Below are 19,765 nucleotides of genomic sequence, written 5' to 3'. Positions count from 1 at the left end.
GCACTTCTTGTACCTGTCTTGTAGTGAGGGGCCTAAAACTGAACACTGTATTTGAGGTGGGACCTCACCAGTGCTGAGTACAGGGGAATTACCTCCCTAGACCCTCTGGCCACACTGGTTCTGATAAAGGCCAGGATGTTGTTGACCTTCTTGGCCACCTGGGCGCAATGCTGGCTCATATTCAGCTGGCTGTCAAACAACACCCCCAGGTCCTTTTCTGCTGGGCAGATTTCCAACCGCTGTTCCCCAAACCTGTAGCAATGCATGGGGTTGTTGTGACCCAAGTGCAGGACCCAATACTTGGCCTTGATGTGCCTCAAACCATTGGCCTTGGCCATCGATCCAGCCTGTCCAGATCCCTCTGTAGAGCCATCCTACCCTCAAGCTGATCAACGCTCCCACCCAAATTGGTGTAATCTGCAAATTTACTGAGGCTGCACTCAGTCCCCTCATCCAGATCATTGATAAAGATATTAAGCAGAACTGGCCTCAATACTGAGCCCTGGGGCTCTTGTAGGATATTCTTTACCAACATTTTATTAAAACAGTTAAAAAAATATTACTTTGCGCAGCCTTTCCCCATCAGAGATAGTAAAAATAAACAAATAAAATCAGGCCCATGGCAGCTTTCCCTCCACAGAATGGAGGGAAAATTGGTTTACTAATGTATAGAAACCTGCCTGACCCATTGCTAGAGCTGTACCCCTTCTTACCTGCTTATTTACTCTGGAAAAAGGCACGGAGTACTTTGTGTGTAGCTGAAGTGAGATCTGGCAGGAGACGGAGACACATTTCAGACCCCAGTGTAGTAACTCTGCCACTGGTGAGTACACGTATCCTGGTTAAGAGAGAAAAAAAAAAGAAAAGTGGCTAACTAATCTTAAAAGCCTACCCACAGTTTTTGAAAATCGTTCATGTTTCCCAGGGCTTACATTGACTTTGAAGAGATAGCAGCGGGTTCCTAAATGCCCTGTGCACAGGAGCAGAGCCCAGCAATGCTGGGGCTGAGGGTTGGGTTTGCTGCAGGTGACATTGCACTGGCATAGCTCTACTGAAAGAATATTTCCAATCTGTGCTGCAAGATGAGCCAGCATAAGCTGGCCTCAGCTCAGACATCTCTATTTCTATTGAGAGTTGAAGGCAAGCCCTTAGAGAGGAGTGTGAGAGCTGTAACATGGATCAAGTTAAAATTCAGACAGCCAGCTGTCCAGGGATTTCCCAAGTTAGCAATCGCACCTGGACCATCATGTTCTGCAGCCTCTGATGGCCATACACTCTGTGATTTTGTTTAATCTTTTTTGGTACCAGCTAAGACTTTCGGTCTCTGTAGTATCCTGTGGCGGTGCCTCCTGCAGCTTATCTACGTGAAAGGGCCCTTCCTTTCATTTACGTTTCCTGCCTGATAATTTTATTGCAACCCGCTGGTTCTGGCATGGTTACAAAGCAGGGACTCGGGACATTCTGTTAGCCTTCATCATTTCATTCTTATACTCCCCATACCAGTGGTTGCTCTTCCAAACTGAAGCATCTTGGTCTCTAGGCACTTGGCCACTCTGCAAAGTTTTTCCTGGCTGTCTCACAAACAGTGGTCCTCCCACCATCACTACTGCCTGCCACACCTGGGGCAGCCATTGCACCAGCGGCACCTCATACATAAATTGTGTGCCCTGTCCAGACCCAGCCCCACGCTGTCTTCCCTTACCAAAGCAAAAGGGAGGGGGAACGTTATGGATGTTAATAGGGTGTAGAGGTTTACTATTACCAGCATCAACCCACAGGTTGTACAAACAAATTGTTTGTGGCCTACTTGTCACTCAAGGTACTTTCAGTCTTAAAAAAAAGAAATCCTCAAATTTAGCAATGAATGATGTATGACCATGTACGTGCTAGTATGCCTGAGTTAGCCATATATTAATTCATAATTTATGTGGGTCAGACATGCCAACTCAACCTAGAAAGGGCCCGTATGAAGGTCTTTGGTCTGAGGCTGTGAGCAGAGTAATTTATATCCCTCCATGACTCCCACCATAACCTTGCAGAAGACAAGACCATTGCCATAGAAGCACATCTGGATCCTTTGAGTTCAGATCTCAGAGGAAAATTCTGGAAGGGTGGAAAACAAACTGAACGAAACAGAATAAAATATTTACTACTGTCTCCACACAAAGTGCTGAATTTTATACAGCCTTTCCCAGAACAATCTGGATCAATGAAAACACTTTTCAACAATATGGAGACGCAATGTTCTTCAGCAAAAGAACAGCCGCCTGGCTGATCAATCAAAATTCTCACTTGGACAGAATAATTTTCCCATTCAATAGGAATTACTTGCTGCCAGATGTTCCTTTGCCAGGGTTAAAATTTCCAAAGCCTATTTGATAATATTTACATGAAGTAGCACTATCAACATCATGCAACAACACCACCGAGAAGTTTTCACAGGGCAGGGGAGCTCTTCCATGTTAGCACTTGTCAATAGAGTCCTCAACAGAGCAAAGGAGACGGGGAGCAGGGCTGTGAGGGAACCTGAAACTACAGCACCAGTGTTTTTCCACACCTCTTCACTCTCCCTCAGCAGTGACCATGAATAACAAGCAGGAAAAACAGAGGCAGGTTTTGAAGAGAAATGAGGGCACTGGGGGGGAGGAGGGAGGGCTCCTCTTATGCAAGAGCGGGTATAAAAGGGGGAGCCGAGTCCCCCTCCAAAATTGGGAAGAGCGGGGCAAAAAGGGAGCGTGAACATCTTCGCTGAAGAGCAGGTTTGAGAGGTCTGTGTTTCTTTGTACCTTTACTGTGGCTGTTGCAGGGTGAGCTTTGTTAGGAAAAGCTTGTGGGCCCTGGGCTTGCTTTGCACAGGGGATGCCTTTAGGAACAGCCTTGCTTTGACCTTCTTCGGTTCCTAGTTGCTGGGAAGCTTTTTACCCAGCTTTAGCCTGACACAGGTTTTCTGGCACAGCTCTCTTTGGGGAGCCAAATCTCGGACACTGGAGGCAAAGAACAGGATAGACGTCCTTCTTTCTGAACTCAAAGGTCTATCTTTAAGTACAGGCTTGTGCCTAAAACCATGGCAACCCAACAAAAAAAAGAAAAAGCCCGACAAAAGGGTCCACATACAGTAATTGGAATAATCATTGTGCACTCTTGCTTAAAAATGTCTCAGTAGTAAAGCAGAAACTAACTGTAATTAAGTCCATCTAGGACAAAATATATTCCAGGTGTAGCAGTCTATGTTCTCCATATAGAAGCTTCTCCTTTAGTAGAAAATGTAAGAAGATAAAAGACAAAGATCTAAGAAGTGCGCTAGTGCGTGATGCATCTTAATAGGGGAATATTAATTAAGCCTAAGTGACCGGTAAATTAGGGAGGTTTTGTGTCTGAGCTTTGTAGCAGAGTACGAAAATAAGCTGAAATCAAAGGTTCTCCCTCATTACCGAGGCCAGCCAAATTCCCAGTGGTCTGAAGCAGGACTAGCACTATGTTGAAAGCAGGTCATTGAACAATTTCTGGTGAAACTTTTTTTTTTGAGAAAGCTGGGAATTTTGGTTAATTGACTTTACTGATTGAGTTGGGAGAAAAAAAATATAAAAAATATAAAAAAGACAGGCTCCTGTGGTCCCCAAAGATATTGACAAATTTTTGTCAACAGAAAAAGATGGAACTGAGTGCATGAACACTAAAAAAGCCCCAAAGGTTGACCTGGCTGAAAACCCTGAGAAATTTCAACTGAACACTGAACTTTTCTTATGTGACAGAGCCATCAGAGCACCACACAGGAGTTATTGTTCAGCTGCCTCCTGCTCCCCCTCTTCTGAGGGGCAGCATCCCCTGTGGCCAGGGATGTCTGCCTTGGCACTGGTGTCCATAGCAAAAGGAGACCACCAGGAGCTGCAGCAGGGCTTGGTCGTGTACCACAGGGGAACTGGAAGCAGGAGATACCCAAACAGCAACACTCTCCAAGTGCTAGATCAGTGTTTGTGAAACACGCATATAGGCATAATGATTTAAGGAAAAAAAATCACAGGTTATGTGATTTCCCCTTCCAGTGTTTATTGCCCACAGTAAACACAGAAGTCTGGCAGCTGTTGTATATGTTACTAACATCGCTTGTAGCTTATTAGCCAAAGTCAATAAATCTTTTTCATAAGGGTACTTTTCAGAGTTTTACCGAACACAAAGTGCCCTTCACTGAAACAGCCTTGGTTTCTGTGACTTCGATAATGAGAGTATCAGGCTGGGTTTGGTTTCCCCTGTGTTCAGCCTTTGCATAGGACATAGCAGACCAGCTATAGCTCATGGGCATAGCGTAGTCTGGCCACTGGTGCACATCACTGGTGCCCAGTGCCTTGTACGGACCTGTGTGGGTGAACGTGCAGGAGACACAGGTTTGGGCCGTGCTGTCACACGTCCCACCTGCACCCTCCACCAGCCTCTAAGGGACCACCTTTTTGCCCCAGCCCATCTGCGGGAAGGAGTCTCCAGGGCAGAGGGGAAAGAAGGGAGATAGCAACCCGAAACCTAGCTCATTCTCTTGGCATTTAGCTGTGCAAAGTGCATTTTTAATCGAGGAACCACTTCTCCCATTGCCTGGGTCTGTGGCTGGGCTGCATGCATTTTACAGCTGCCAGGAGATGGTACAAAAGCTCAAGGACTGTTCTTTTGCCAGATACTTCCTTAATTGAGATGCTCAGGCAGTGAGAGGACAAAACACCTTAAATATTTCAAGCTGTTTGTTTAAGCTTTGTGTGCATGATAGCATTTCATGCGGGCCTGTGCTCAGAATCCCTTCCAGACCTCACTACAGCTAAGGAAATCAGATTGTTTAAATGAAAAGCAGGGCTGCAGAGACAGAAATTTCCCACCCCTTTGGCATTGGACACATGGCACACAGCACTTGGGCAGGCAGGACTCAGCTGTTCCTGCCTCCACCATCAACTCCACCAGCTCCGACTGCCCAGGTGCACTGAAAACATCCCCCTCTCTCTGCTCTCTCCTTGAAGCCAACATGTAACCTGGCACCGCAGTGCAAACCGCACCTGACTGGACCTCTAAAATCAGGGCATGGGTGTTAAAGCAGCTGTACTCCCATTAGAGCCATGGGATTTTAATTACTAACTATAACAGGGGCACTGAGCGAGAGTATCTAACCCAAGTGCCTCATCCCTGGTTTGATTCAGTGTTTATTTGCTTAAAGAGAAAGAAGGGGCATGCCAAACTGGAGGATCATTTCAAAAGTAGCAAAAAGATGTCTGAATCCATCCCCTTTTGCCAAATAGTACTTGGAATGCTGAGGCTGGGAGGGCTGACATCTCAGTGATTTGGCTCTGGCAACCTAATCCATCTAGCTTTCATCCTTTCCTTTTCAACACATTTTGTTTTGAAGAAGCAAACTTTTCATCTTCTGGATAGGTCAAGAGGGAAAAATGGGTAAAAAATTAGAGTTTTATCATTTCTGTCTACGGTAGTGTACATGTCTCACCCACTGATGGGTGCCCAAGATGCAAGGTAGAGATTAAAGGCAATTTATCTGAAAAGAAAAAAAATCTGGTGCAACTGTACAACAAATAGAGGAACAAAGAAATCTGCATTTCTTTGAGTCTGGCACAAAATGAGCAGAGCTATTTTCAGCTCCCATAATCAGTTCTTCTGTGTAGTAAAACGCCTGTGTCGGTCATGGTAAATGTGTAACTGCGGGCTCTGCAGACCTGTGGGACCTGGTTAAAGGTTGTGTGTCCATCCCTAGAACTTTCCATGCAGCCAGTGTTAAGCCGTGCTCAGGTTTCATCGAGTCCTGTCTGGTCTGAGCGAAGCTTTTTCAGCCCCCCACCCCCTTCCCTCAGCCTGTGATGTAAAGCAGCTTTGCGCAATGCCACTGCAGATATGTAGAAAGGGACCTCCTCTGGCAGGGGCATAAATCCACCAGCAATCACACCGCTCCGGGGGGAAGAGGTGTCAGAGGAACCTGCCCAAGGGGGGAAAGCACCGGAGGGGTGGCACACGCCAGGACGGAGACAAGTAAGCATGCTTGCTGGATTTGCTTTGAGTGCCAGATTTTCAACTCAGGGTTTCATGCTCTTCTGAAAGGCTCTGGGCTGACTTCTTTAGGAAAATAAACTGCATTTGCTTTCCACAGATCGGGCTTAGTGCAAGCGCTGGCAGTGAGAACTGCTCCTCCCGCTTCTGCCCGTGAGAAAAGAGCTGACGTGACGGCTCTGGCAGTCAGAGAAGTACCCACCAGGCACCAGAGGTGCCAAATGGCCTGGCCGGGTGGCAGAGAGGCATCCTCCCTACTGCTATGGGAAGGACTAAAGAATCCTTCAAAAGAATCATATGATAGAGAGAACAGGGTGGGAATGGCAGTGCCTCAAATTCATGGATTTTTGCGTTGTTTTTCTGAGCCGCCGCAATCTGGGAAATGCAGAGAGCAGGCTGGAAATGCAGAAGCACAGTGGCTGGGCTAGCTGTGAAGATGAAGTTGGGAAGACACCTCCCAAGATGATTATTTAACTGGTCATAAGGAATTAAGAAGCCCTGCAGCGCTGCGTGTCACTTGCTGCCAGTGGGGCAGGGGAGGTGAAGCCATGTTAGGGAGCAGAGGGGACAGCATCACTGACTGCCGCTGCCTACACGCTAATTCAGAGGATGGGGTGGGAGTTACTGGGGAAGAGCAATTCTTGGATGAAGGCACGGGGCTGGAGGTCCTCCCCTGCATGCCTCTAGGGAGCAAAGAGTTTCAGGCCTCATCCACGGGCATCCATTGGGAAGACTCAGACATCCCGAGGGGCCATCACAACAGCAGAAATTCCATTTGCAAACCAAGCTGTTAGATAGGAGCCTACACTCTGGGACTGTGGAGGTGCACCTTTACAGGCATACCTAATTTGCAAGGTACGTCTAATTACCAAGTGTCTGTGCATCTCAGTTTTTGTATTTGCAAGCGGATGGTGGTTCTGCAAACTGGAGTATTATTAGGCACGAACCACTTGGGGATCCCTCAGTGAAGTGAATATGGTTACACATTGTAAATCAGGCCAGGAAGGCGTCAGGTCTTGAATGGCTGGATTTAAACCCAGACGTTTCCATCCTGTCTAAACTCAAGTGTTGGTAAGACAGACATTGCACTGTGTCCTCTTCAAAAGGCTCAGGCTGCCAGGCTTATAATGCCCGAGAGGCCAGTGCGACTCAAAAAATCTTGGAGAAAGGTGGAGAGCAGAGCTTGGTTACTGGCAAGGCTGCTAGCATTTTGCCCATTCAATGAGCTCTGCAGAGCTTGGGAAGTGCAAAAGAGGGTGAACAGAATTACAATAAACAGGAAATGAGTATAGAATAAAAATGCAGCTCTGAATAGCAGGGTTTTGGCCAATGATAAGTGTTAGAGATATATAATTTCCAATGCATTTGGATTTCAAATACAGAAATTCAAAGTCTTATACTAGAAATTCAGGGAAGGTAAACCACGGCTTATTAGTTATCAAAATAATGGATATAGGAGAAGTGATAACTATAAAAATGCAAAATTTGTCAGTGTGTTTGCACACATGTGTGTATGTATGTGCATTTGTGTGCGCATGACTTTCTCATTCCCAGCATTCACCAGATCCTTTGTGCCAAAACACCAGTGACATCCACATCCAGTAAAATTCTCTCCTCGTCAAGAAAACCAAGAGCAGCAGGTGGTATTTTAACACAGAAAACTGCCTGTACAGTAGAGTAAAACTCAGCTTACTCCTTCTAACCCTGTATTCAGACAAAGATGGTGCTATGAAAACGGTTTTAGTGTTCCCACATTTGCATAAGGAAGCCTTGGGCGTGTTTGCCTAGAAGCTAGAATGAATGTTTGCACTGGGCTATGAAAACACAAAATGCTCTGCTACTGCCAAGTATTATGCTGACTAGACATACAAAGCAGGATCATGCAGTGGCTGGACCTTAAGAGACCTGGTTTCCAAACCCACTTCCCGCATAACAGCAGGCAAATCGCTTAGCCCGTCCATGTGTCAGCAAGATTTAGTGCAGCAGTTTGCAGAGAGAGCTCTGACCAAGTCCCAGGAGCAATATATTTGCATCATTATAATGTTTTGCCAGAACTAGCACACCCTAGTTTGCAAGCCTAACTGGTCAGCACGCACAACCATATCACTTCCCATGCTAAATCAGGGTACTACAGTCGGCAATAGAGTCAAATCTGTGCTTAGAATTTCCCCACCTGCCACCATTGAAGCTGGTGGACATCTCACCCTGAGCTTTTCATGGGGCAGAGTAAGGCCAACCAGCACCACATACTGAAATTCCTGCCTTTGTAACTCCAGTGCAGCACTCACACATCACCCAGCAAGTAAGAGAAACTCTACTTACAACAGATCGATCAATCTTCTTTCCTCCCCAATTTTTCTTTCAGCAGACGCCGTGGAAGCAGTTTTTCAACATGAAGCGGGTAGCAGATCTTCTCTGTTTGTTGGTGTTCCTCACGGCAGTGACTTGTGACCGGGTCTACGTCCACCCTTTCTATTTGTTTTCTTTCAACAAGAGCACCTGTGAGGAGCTGGAAAGCCTGGTCCAGGAGGGAAAGAAAACTTTTGTCCCCGTTTCCATTGAGTCCCAAACCACACCTGCCTACGAAGATGACCTGAAGGACAAAGACAAGCTGGAAGCCCCGAGCCTGAGCAGCCGAGGGAGGCAGAAACTGAGCTTTGTGAAGGACTTTGTGTATGTTCTGGGGGTGCGGTTTTACAGAGAGCTGCGGGAAGCACGGCGGGGCCAAAACGTGCTCCTGTCCCCAACCAGTCTGTACAGCTCCTTGGTGTCTTTCTACCTGGGCGCCTCAAACCAGACGGCAACTGATTTGCAGAGTTTGCTGGGATTTGTTCCCCCCTCTGGAGACCCTGACTGCACCTCCAGGGTGGATGGACACAAGGTTCTTTCTAGCCTAAGGATGATTGAAAGCCTCGTCAAGAGCGGGGACGAGGAGCTGCTCTTTTCCAAGACGTTGTGCCTGTTCTCTGCCCCCGGAGTCCCTCTCTCCGAGCAGTTCGTGCAGGACTTGCTCCCCTCGGCGGACACTCTCTACGCCCGAGCGGTGGATTTTACAAACCCAGGCGAGGCAGCAAAGCAAATAAGTGCCTTTGTGGAGGCCAGAAGTGAGGGCCGAAGCAAGTGCTTCCTGACGGACATCGATCCATCGGCCGACCTGCTGTTTGCGGTGGACGTCCGCCTGGCAGGTACGAGGTGGCACTGCTGGTTTCAGGGGCAGGCTGGGGGGAGGGTGGGCAGTGGTCCTGCTCCCGGCAAGGAGGCAAGGTCAGGCCTGGCCAGCAGTGAAAGGGAAGGGTTCGGATGAAAGGCTGGACCACTGCTCCTTGTACAGAGCCCTGCTTCCCACCCCTGTGCAGGAGGACCTGCCTGCACTCTGCCATGAGCCAGCAAGGGCAATGGGCAGGAGGTGGAGGGAGATGGCCTCCAAGAAATTTCCCTTGTCTAGGAAGCTAAGGATTAGGAAAGGTGTGGGAAGAAGAATAAGAGAGGATTCCACAGTGTTTCTGACTGCAAAGGAATTAAAAGTCATGAAGGGCCTCCAGCAAAAGTAATCAGGAAGAAGGTTTAAATCAAGCCAGAGATAGACCTTTCCCCAGAACCAGTATTTCCACAGGGGAGCTGCAGGTAACAGACAGGAGGTACAGAATCAAGAAAGGCTGAAAAATATAATGGGCTCCTTTAATAGCTATTAAACACAGAAGTCTGGAGGCAACTTTTGGCTCAGGAAGCAACCAAAAAAGCAAGGAGCATATACAAAACCAGAAGAATTAAGGCAGGCCCTTATTTATCTAGAGTCATTCCATGCTGCTGCCCCATACATTCCCCTGTACCACAACTGAGCCTCCTCTCCTGACTGTAGCTGCTTTTCAACATCCTTGCCAGAGAACGCAATACCAGAGATCACACTCTTTAAGCCAGCTTGCCTACCAGTGGCTGTATTTCAGAAAACTTGAAGTGAGACTTAAGTTGCTAAGCGAGCCTCTACTGATAAAGGTGGAACTCTGGTGTCCATTAAATGCTTTTGTGCCTTCATCTTCCCACCTGTAAACTGGATATCGGGTTTTCTTTGCCTTTCATGGATGCTGTCACTGACAGATCCCAACTACTCAGAGAGCTGTGAGCATCAGCTTTCTCTTTGGTGTAAGGTCTAGCATAGACATAATACTGCAAAAATAATTTTTGTGTTACAGACTTGGGCATGGTCACAAGAGCCAAGTTTTCCTTTAGCAGAAATTTTTTTTCTTCTTCTTCTGTCTTGTAAACTTGTAATTTTATTACCCTAGGAATACATGCCAGGGGTCTGAGTCTCTGCGTCAGCTCTGCTACCTCCTCTCTCTTAGAAGGGTGCACTTGAGATGTTGCGGTCTCCACACATGGGACGGAGAAAATTGGCTCAAGAACAAATGAATTAGATAAGCAACTCTTTTTTAATAAACACAGGAGATGACTTCAGCATTTGCTTTGCTATTTGGTTGCAGAGGGGCAGCTGTGACAGCCAATACTGTCATTGTGTTCCATGTCTGTCCGTATAGCTGTAGAAAGGAAAAAGTACCTTTTTTTGGTCTGAAACACATTATATATGTGATATATATATGTGACTGTATATACCAACAGCCAAAGGACTGAAAAAATGACAGAAATCCATACAAAACAACAGCTAAAGGTTCCCATGGTTTCAGCTGTTGTTCACTTGCACACAGGTGTTTCCACATTTGTAGACTTGGTGCCAAGCAGGGACTGCCATTTAGAATCCAGTGCAGAATGTCAGATGTAAATTTTACTGACAGCCAATTTTCTTCTTTTTTTTTTTTGGAGTTACAAAATAAATTTGAACTGGTGAATGAAAATAGCACCATGGGACTTGACAATCTAAGCACCTTTACCTTCTCCTATTTAAATTCATTTTTGTACAGACAACCCTCAACAACTTCAATTTTAACAAGAAATTTGGTAGGACCCTTCGGCTGGTTTTTGTTTTGTTCTGTTTTTTAAAGTAAAAAGTCACAGCGTTCCACAGAAAGTCATCCTCTCATTAAGCCTGTCAGGCTGCCATAAAGCCTGTACTACAGAACACGGAGATCATCACCTGAAGCAGCGAGGTCCAACGTTTCTTTCCTGTACTCCCAAGGCAGCGCTGCAGATTACTCTTTTACTCTCCCAGGCTACATCGCCTCTCTGATTGACAGACTTCTTCACTTCATTTATCTTCCCTCTATTGTAGACACAGGTTTCTTCCCTGCCCTGATGTGCTTGCCGAAAGGTTGTCCAATCCCACAGCTTCTGTGTCCTGTTCTGAGAGATCTCACTTTAAGAAAATATTTCTTTCAATGTGTCAGCTATCATCTTCTATAGACAGGATGTTCATCTTCTTCAGTTTTCCTCATTTTACATTCCAGGTGTCCAAGGCAAAAAAGCAGGGTTTCTTCAATACGTTGTAAATACATCTCTCCTGTGTCCAAAAAAAATGGTGCAAGAAACAAATAGCCATGTTAAGACTACTCACATTTTCTAGAGCGCTTTCAGGAGAATGGACACCTAGTTACACGTTTGATGGCACAAATGTCCAGACCCTCACCTAGCAGAAGGTCACAGGGACCAGTTTCAAACCCAGTCATGGCTCATGACTGGCACAATATTAATGGACTCAGTCCCAAAGTCAATAGCAGACCTTTCAAATTTTGCAGTATCTTTCCCAAGACTATTTGAAATGAGTTACTATCCCACCTTGACACAGCTAGCTATCTGAACACTCAATTCTTTTTTTTCCCTTTTATTTAACTGTTACAGTTTTGACTTATGCTGTCCTGTGAGAATAAATTCTGCAGGCTTTACAGATCCTATGAAAGCAGCTCCTTTCTGCTTGCATCCCTTGTTCTTGCAAAATAAGAAAAAAAGATGAACAACTCTACTTCCTTATTCTTTGTCTTGCTTACACCTTTCATATCTTTTACCTGCTGCTTCTTTTTGGTGAAGTTACAGTAGGTGAAAGTGCCTAAATGCTCTTTTTATGCAAGGTCAATTAGGAAGCAGGTGTTCCTATGCAAAAGCACTTACCACATATTTAGTAGGTTAGGGTCCAGCATTTATCTGGATTTATTGGAGAACAGACTAGTTAACAGAACAGCTAGTTAAGTTCCTATTTGTACCAATATTAATTACTTTAATGCGAGGAGGTCCGTTCTTTACCACAGCATATACATCGGTTTTCCTAATTCCACCAAACAGCAATTTAGAGATTTCTGGTCTTTGTCCTTCTGGCTGATGGCAGTAGTTTCTTTAATGCCAACAGGATTACCTGCCTAAGGGGGCAGCAGCACTGATCTCTGGGGCAGTGAGCAGATAACATGTTGAAATGCAAAGCTGCGCAGAAGCAGCGGGAGGTGAGAGCAAGGCTTCCCAAACTTGTGAACTGGGTAAGAACTATTAAGGTTTAGCAAGCGGTCAGGTACGTCCTTTTTAACCTCCTTGGCTCTATCATCACTTTGGTGTCATGCTCACTACCTTCCCTATTTCTTTGGTTCCTAAGATGGCCAAGGGTGAGCACTCGGCCCTGGCTCGTGCTGCCTTCCCTCTCCTGAGCACACTCAAGGAGGCCAGCAAGGGCTGGCCCTGATGGATGTGTTCCCAGATGTGCCATCACAGCTGCTCAGGGGATGGAGAGGAAATCCAAGCCGACCCTCCACGCAGGCCTACGAGCCAACCGGGGGCCACGTGGCAGCCTGTGAGGAAGCAGGCAACCAAGCAAGCAGAAACACCATGCCCAGGAAAGGCCACAAAGCCAGTAGAACTACAGCAGCTTTGGCTGCAACCCTGGTGGTTGCAGTCCCTGTGCTGTGAGCCTGCACCAGCCTCTGCCTGACGCGACCAGAAGGCATATTAAAGACAGGATACATATATTTACAACAGCTAAACATGATTTTATACACACAGCCCTTGTCTAATGTACAGTGTGGTGCCCATACGTACTGGCTGAGGGGCAGAGGGGAGGAGCAAAGAAAGAAGAAATTGATTCTTTGCTTTCTCAATCTGTTTTTCAGTGAATCTTAAGCAAGCCTCCCGTCTCAAAGAGCCCCAGGAATTCCAGGTGGATTCAGACACGAAGGTCTTGGTCCCTATGTTGTCAGTCACGGGGACATTCAAGTACAAAACAGATGCCAGTGGGACTTTCTCCGTGGTGGAGGTCCCCATCAGCAAGACGGCGCTGCTGGTGCTGCTGCAGCCCATCAACGGCAGCGACCTGGAGCACGTGGAGTCCACGCTGCCATTGCAGTCCTCAGCCTGGCTTCAGCAGCTGTCCCCGAGGTAGGGACGGATGAGATGGGGTGCACCTCACAGGCCTGCCTGCTCACTGGCCAGGGTCACACCTTGCCAGGGGGGTTTAACATTGAGCACAAAGAGAAACACCTGCAAACCCAGGGCACCTCGCTCTGAGGGAGCCCGACTTCAGCAGGATGGGCTTTGTATCTGGGGGTGGTCCAAGGAAATGAGCAAAGTGCCTTTCCATAGCTGGCAATACAGGACCCATGAGCTGGGATGATCTGGGGTCTAATAGAGTACCCGGGGCAGATTTAGGGTGTCTTCCCACTTGGAAACAGCAACATGATGCCCACTGGCCCTGGGCAGCTGTCTGTCCCCACACACCAAGCGCTGCTTGTGGCTGTTTTCACGTGCCCGTTCCCCAGGTCTGCCCAAACACCATGCTTTGTCACGGGGGAGAGCACGCACTGACTCACCTCTCTCTCTCTCTCTCTTTTCTGCAGAGAAATTAAATTAACGCTGCCGGAGTTGACAATAGAAGGCAGCTCTGACCTACAGAAGCTTCTTGCAGATATGGAACTGCCTGCACTGCTGGGGAAGGGGGCAGATCTCAGCAAAATAAGCGACACAAATCTAACAGTTGGAAAGGTACAGTACACATCACCCACATTTTACCACAAAATGCCTCCTGCTCAGTTTCAGCCTCTTTAATTGTATAAATTTATCTAGAACAAACCAGTCAGAACTATGTGGGACACCCACTAGTAGGAGACTTTCCAGATGACTGAACGACAGTGAATGCTTTTCAGATTAACCCATCAGTTTGCTTTAAACTATTCAAATTTTGTCACTGCAGCAAACATAATGTGCAACAGCAGTGAAGTGTAAGGTCTGGGTGTGCTTGGTACTCCCAGTACAAATTAGCCAGCATTTGTTACCACCTCCAGCTCAAACACCTCCAAGCACAGCAGCTGGAGCAAGGTGAAGAGGCTCCAGCACTTTGGGACTACTCCCACGACTAGCAAAAGCAGAGGTGCGTGCAGCACACAACCTTACCTGAAGACACCTTACCTGGAGCCTTCCAGCGTTCAAGTCCCAAGGTGAAGAACAGAAAACTTGAAGGAGAGGGCTCTCTTTCATAAAAAGAAGGCAAACTGTGTTCCAGAAGTATAATTCAAATGCCTTTTCTTTTATGAATTTTATTTTTAGAAGATGTTCTACCTTAGAAGGTGTCTCAGGGGCTGCAAGGGTACTGGGATTTCATACAGCCCAAGGGTCCAAGCAGTTGTAGAGCTTTTTCACATTACAGAACAAGTACTCCGAGGTCCTTTTAAACATCCCTGGAGTCTATCCTGTGCTGCTTACGGCTGATCTGAGTTACAATTACTTTGTGTGCACTTAAGCTCTCATTCAACTGTCATGTTGTGATGACTCTGGATTTATTCACGTGTTTTGCCTTACAGGTAATAAATACAGCCTTTTTCAAATTGACCAGTGATGGAACAGATCAGCCAGAAGACCCCACGGCCCAGAAGGAAGATGTGGTGTTCCTGGAAGTAACACTGAACAAGCCATTCCTTTTCGCTGTTTTTGAAGAGAAGTCAATGGCAATGCTTTTCCTTGGCAGAGTAACAAACCCACTGCACGGGGCTTAAATGCAGGCACCAGGGATGGGGAGGGAGAGGAATGACACACATTTCCCATCACCTTTTTCTTACTCATCAGCTGGTTTTATGATCTTGTTGAGTGCTCTACTTAACTTTGAGATGAAGCAGGTAGTGTCTGAGATACAGCTTTTTCAAAGCTAAAACACTGCAATATTTCATCCTTGTTCACCTATTTCACGAGGCGACTCAAACTCTTCCTCCAGCATCTCTTCTCTCCTTACTCCCACTTTCTTGTCTCCCCCTTTCTGGCCGCAGATCCCATTTTTGATGCAGGGAGGACAAAGTAGTAGCCAGAAGGGCATTGACTTAAATAGTTTTATAAGCACAAGCAGCATTTACTACGGCAAAACTACAGGAAAAGACCTCTTCATTCCTTGAGGTCACTTTTTTCGTTTTTAGTTTGGTCAGCTTTGCAAGAGAGACCCCCTTTTATGTTACAGTGAAAGTTTTACAGTTATCCACAGAGATTTCTAGCTTCATCAGCAATATTTCCCTTTGAAATACTGCCAGCAGCATGGGCAGGCTTTGCTTGTCCCACTGAGACAAGATTTTTTGCCTTGGAAGCAAAAACACATTTAGAGGAAGTTTCTTCTTTCTGCAGCCAGATGGATACATTCATTTCTTAACTCTATGGAAAAGCTAAAAATAGGGTTTGGTACCATTAATGAACTGTGATGGATAAATTCCCATAGCCTGACAGAAGTATCTCTGACTTCTTTTAGGAAAAGAAAAAAAGGCCTACTATTCCAATACAATTCCATTCCTTGGATTACTTTCTAACCAGAGAGGCATTTATTACAGATTTATAGAAAAAGAACATTACTGGTTAGAGCCCAGATCTGTAAACTTTAACATATCCAACTTAAAAAATAGTATTAATGGCAATAATCTATATTAGTATAAATGGTGGATATGCTGCTACACATGAATAAAAAGGTTTCAGTGGTCCAATCCAACTCCTAACAGAGTCATAAAGGTTCGAAACGTGAAACTGGAACAACAGATTATTAGACAGCTCTTGAATTAGGACATGAGGAATTGGGAGTGAACTCTTCATACTAAGGAAAGCCTCTCAGTGGAACAAGGATATTCCACCTCTCATGTCTAGATTTGGCTTTAGCACTGATGGCGTTTAGAAAATAACTGCAAAAGTCTTTGGTACATGATTCAAGATGTATCCTACAGAGCATGGTAGCTCATTGCCATCCACAGTGGCCCAAATGTCTGTCTAATCCAAACCCACTAATGGCAGAAGCTTGCTATCGTTCGTGTAGATACATGATGGATCCTTCCAACTCACTCTCGAGAATACTAGGGTTTCAAGTGCTATGATACAGCATCCATGTATTTAACTGATTATACTCTATGTATTCCAGATGCTCTAAAATCTAAATACTGTATGTTTATTATATACAGAAGCAATTAACTGTAAGTATGCAGAGGCGGAAAGATGCAAATAAAACCATTTCTAAATTGCTTTGCCACAGTTTAGTTGGGTTTATGTCCATAACTATGTCCCTTGTTCTGGCTTCTGAAATTGGTTCCTAAACAAATTTACGTTTTTTAAGACAGTAAGTTGGAAATGATCATGCAATACAGCCAATGATGCAGCTGTAAGCATGAAAGAAGCAGCTTCCAAGCGTCCACACTAATTTGAAAGTTATCTCATTTACTTATTAAAGCCAGAAGGTAGCACCAGCCACAAATAAGATTTCAGAGCACAAAATGTTCCATTTCTATGATGAAGATGGAGGATAACGAAAGGGACCCCCTGACCACGCTGCCAGTGAGTTCTGGGACAAAATGCCATTATTCTCAGGTGGGGGCTGTCTGCTGTTGGAGGACTCCTTACCCTGTTCCATGATTACAGGCAGAAAAACAAACAAACAAAACCACCCACAAAACCAACACTTTTCAGAAAAGAAACTTTGTGGTGAAGAGCACCCCTTCACTGACACCCTGGAGAAGAAAAGTAAGGAAGAAAGGGCCAGGACAGGGAACTAAAAGTATCCTGGCCAGAGCAAGGAACTGGAAGAGAGAGGTGCTGGAGCACCTGCTACAGTACCAGAGAGATAAGGTACCTGTACACATACCCATTCTCCTACATGCTCAAATGGTAAAAAAACAAAACAGAAAAACCCACCCCAAACTTCCCCAACTTAATCTCTCCTCTTCCCCAACAATATATAGTCTCTCCTGAGACTTGTTTCGGACATCAATTTTACATCTAAAATTTTAATGGTATTTTATACTCTTCCCTCTCCTCCAGTTCCACCAAATTCCACCACACAGTGATGCACATTCCAAGCATCCTTAGCATCATTCACACCCTGAGCTCCCAGCTGCAGGCTACAGCACCAACGAAGCACCTAAAATCATGCTCTAGCAGACGGGAGATTTGGAGAAAGACAACAAAGACAAGGACAGGCTTTTTCAAGCTTCATCAAAACAACACAATTTATCCCCAAGCATAGCTGACAATTATGCTGACAAGCTTAAAAAAATAAGTCTAGGCAGTTTGATTCTTCATCCCGCCAGTTCAGCATGAAAATAAACTGCTGATGGAAAAAGAAGAGTAAATATTCCTCAATATTAAGTGGTCCAGCCACATACACATATTGCCGGTTATCTTTAGGGGATGAGGCCAAAACAATCTGGGCCACTTCTAGTATAACCCACAAACTTGAGAATTTAATAACCATTTTAGAGGAAAACATGCCACCACTCTTTCTCTCCCCAAAACCTCTTCCAGCTAAATTCCTTCCAGACTTAGAAAAGCACAGCAAGTTTTCTACAAATCCTAGAAGGGAAGAAGAATGTGGCACACAATCTGAATTACTGTCATGAAGTGAAATGCACTTAAAAAAAAAAATATCAAAAAATCTGAGGAATAGAAGAAAGAGGATTAGTAGCAGAAGACATGTCTATGAGAACACACATACTTACATGGTAGATCCTCTCCTCCTGATTGATTCAACGTATTTGGTGAAATGCTAAAATTCATTTTAAAGGCCAAGCCAATTCACACCTCTTGTTTTTTTCAACTGGGGTATCACAGAAATTTTTAACTGCGGTTGTATTCCACTGAGATAAAATTAAATGCTATTCAAGTGAAGAAAAATAAAAGCTTGGGGAACTGACATAAAACCAGTGATGCACATTTACAGCAATCATAGGACCATTCAGTAATTTTGATTCGCTATACAATGTTATTTCCTGCCCTGGAATTAAAGCTGGTCTTCAATGGAAAAGAAGAGAATTCAGCCCATGTAGTCAGCAAGCTGATGGTGACAACAAGCAGGAAGTGGTGTTATTGCAGGAAGGTGTGGGAAATCACGTGTGACAAAAGGACAAGTAACCTCTCCGTGCCTTTTTGGTTTGGTACACAGATTGCATCCTTCTCCCTGGTTTTGGAGGACACAAACAAAGCTGTTCCAGTCTCAACCACCAGTATGCACAGATTTTCTGAATATTAGGAACAATTTTTTCACTGAAAGGGTTATCAGACATTGGAATGGGCTGCCCAGGGAGGTGGTTGAGGCACCATCCCTGGAGGTGTTCAAAAGACAGGTTGATGTAGTGCTGGGAGGGATGGTTTAGTGATGGTGATGCTTCTTGTTTGTTGTGTGGGTGTTTATTTTTGTCAGCTATGCTGATGGTTGGACAAGATGATCTTTAAGGTCCCTTCCAACCAAGAAGATTCTGTGATTTTGTGATTGCAGAATCTGCTGCTTTTGTAACAGCTATTATAGAAATTTAAATTTATAGAGGTACACACCTTCCAAAATAAGAAGTTGTGCAATGCATTTACAATACCACAATCCCAGTCTCGGATTACAATTTACACATTCATTCTATAATAAGAAAACAATGTTGAAAAGAACAGGAGCTAACGGCAGCAAGACATCTGTACCCCTGACTCTTACAGCAAATGAAGAGGTGCAGGGAGACCACGCTTTCCAGGTTCAACTAGAAGCCTGGAAAAATGTAACACAGACAACAGACTTCTTGTTCACAAGCAGCAAGAGCTACGTTCATTCAGCAGTGTCTCCCTAAACCCTTCGCTGGCTGAGGATCTCCCTGTCACATCTGACATCCAGCAAGCTCGTTCACTTCGCCGTTTTTCTTCAGCAATAAGTTTGGATGCACTCTCATTCGTGCATGTTGCCATGAACAGAGAGATGTTAAGCAAATTAGGAGAGCCAAGTACTGCTCTTCGATACTCAGATTGAATCTGAGAAACAGAAACATAGTTTTAAGCCATAGTACTTTCCCCTCTGCCCCCTTCATAAAATTAATTTTAGAAGAGTCACAATAATCACCTATGCTAATTGCTTCAAAAGCCCAGTGATCACACAGTTGTGTCTTCTCAACTGATGTATGGTCAATTCTCCAATAGAGAGGAATAAAAACCTTAATGCTGTGAAAGGTTTGCTCACTACAACTTCAATGCTACAAAACAGCCATGTGCTATGAACTCCCTGTCTCTGAGTACTTGGGAGATCTGCATCCTCTTTGGCTCCCCCATTAAGACCCACTTTAAGAAGTAATAGATATTTTTAATTAATAAACATGACCTAGAATTCCAGTGTTAAGTTTTCACAGGGTAAAAAAAAAACAACACACCAACAACCAAAAAAACCCACAAACGAAACCTTCCTTCACTCACACAGGGCACTCTCTCATTTAAAAGCCTCAAATTCACCACCTGCTGTCCCCAGACTGTTACCTGTTCCTCACACATAGAAGTGTCAATAGGCAAATCACTCTCGCTTCAAGAGCGCTCTTTGTTAATCCTTCTACCATTTAAA

The 19,765-nt window shown here is 45.1% G+C and overlaps 1 protein-coding gene across 4 annotated transcripts; it reads left to right on the top strand.

Moving 5' to 3' along the window:
* Positions 1 to 2,691: 2,691 nt before the first annotated feature.
* On the top strand, positions 2,692 to 16,440 carry AGT (angiotensinogen (serpin peptidase inhibitor, clade A, member 8)). 4 transcript variants are annotated; one of them, XM_014951238.1, is made up of 5 exons: positions 2,692 to 2,768; positions 8,396 to 9,215; positions 13,068 to 13,332; positions 13,791 to 13,935; positions 14,751 to 16,440. In XM_014951238.1, exons 2-5 carry the CDS (start codon positions 8,423 to 8,425, stop codon positions 14,940 to 14,942), a joined length of 1,395 nt encoding a protein of 464 aa, XP_014806724.1. In that variant the 5' UTR covers positions 2,692 to 2,768; positions 8,396 to 8,422; the 3' UTR covers positions 14,943 to 16,440. The 4 variants fall into 4 exon arrangements, with proteins under 4 accessions (XP_014806724.1, XP_014806725.1, XP_014806726.1 ...); XM_014951239.1 differs by having other exon boundaries at positions 2,711 to 2,768; positions 8,399 to 9,215; XM_014951240.1 differs by lacking the exon at positions 2,692 to 2,768 and adding an exon at positions 5,865 to 6,012.
* Positions 16,441 to 19,765: the final 3,325 nt, after the last annotated feature.

The sequence above is a fragment of the Calidris pugnax genome, unplaced genomic scaffold (genome assembly GCF_001431845.1).
Source record: "Calidris pugnax isolate Ruff unplaced genomic scaffold, ASM143184v1 scaffold24, whole genome shotgun sequence".
Classification (NCBI taxonomy): Eukaryota; Metazoa; Chordata; class Aves; order Charadriiformes; family Scolopacidae; genus Calidris; species Calidris pugnax.
This window is presented reverse-complemented; position numbering and strand designations above follow the sequence as displayed.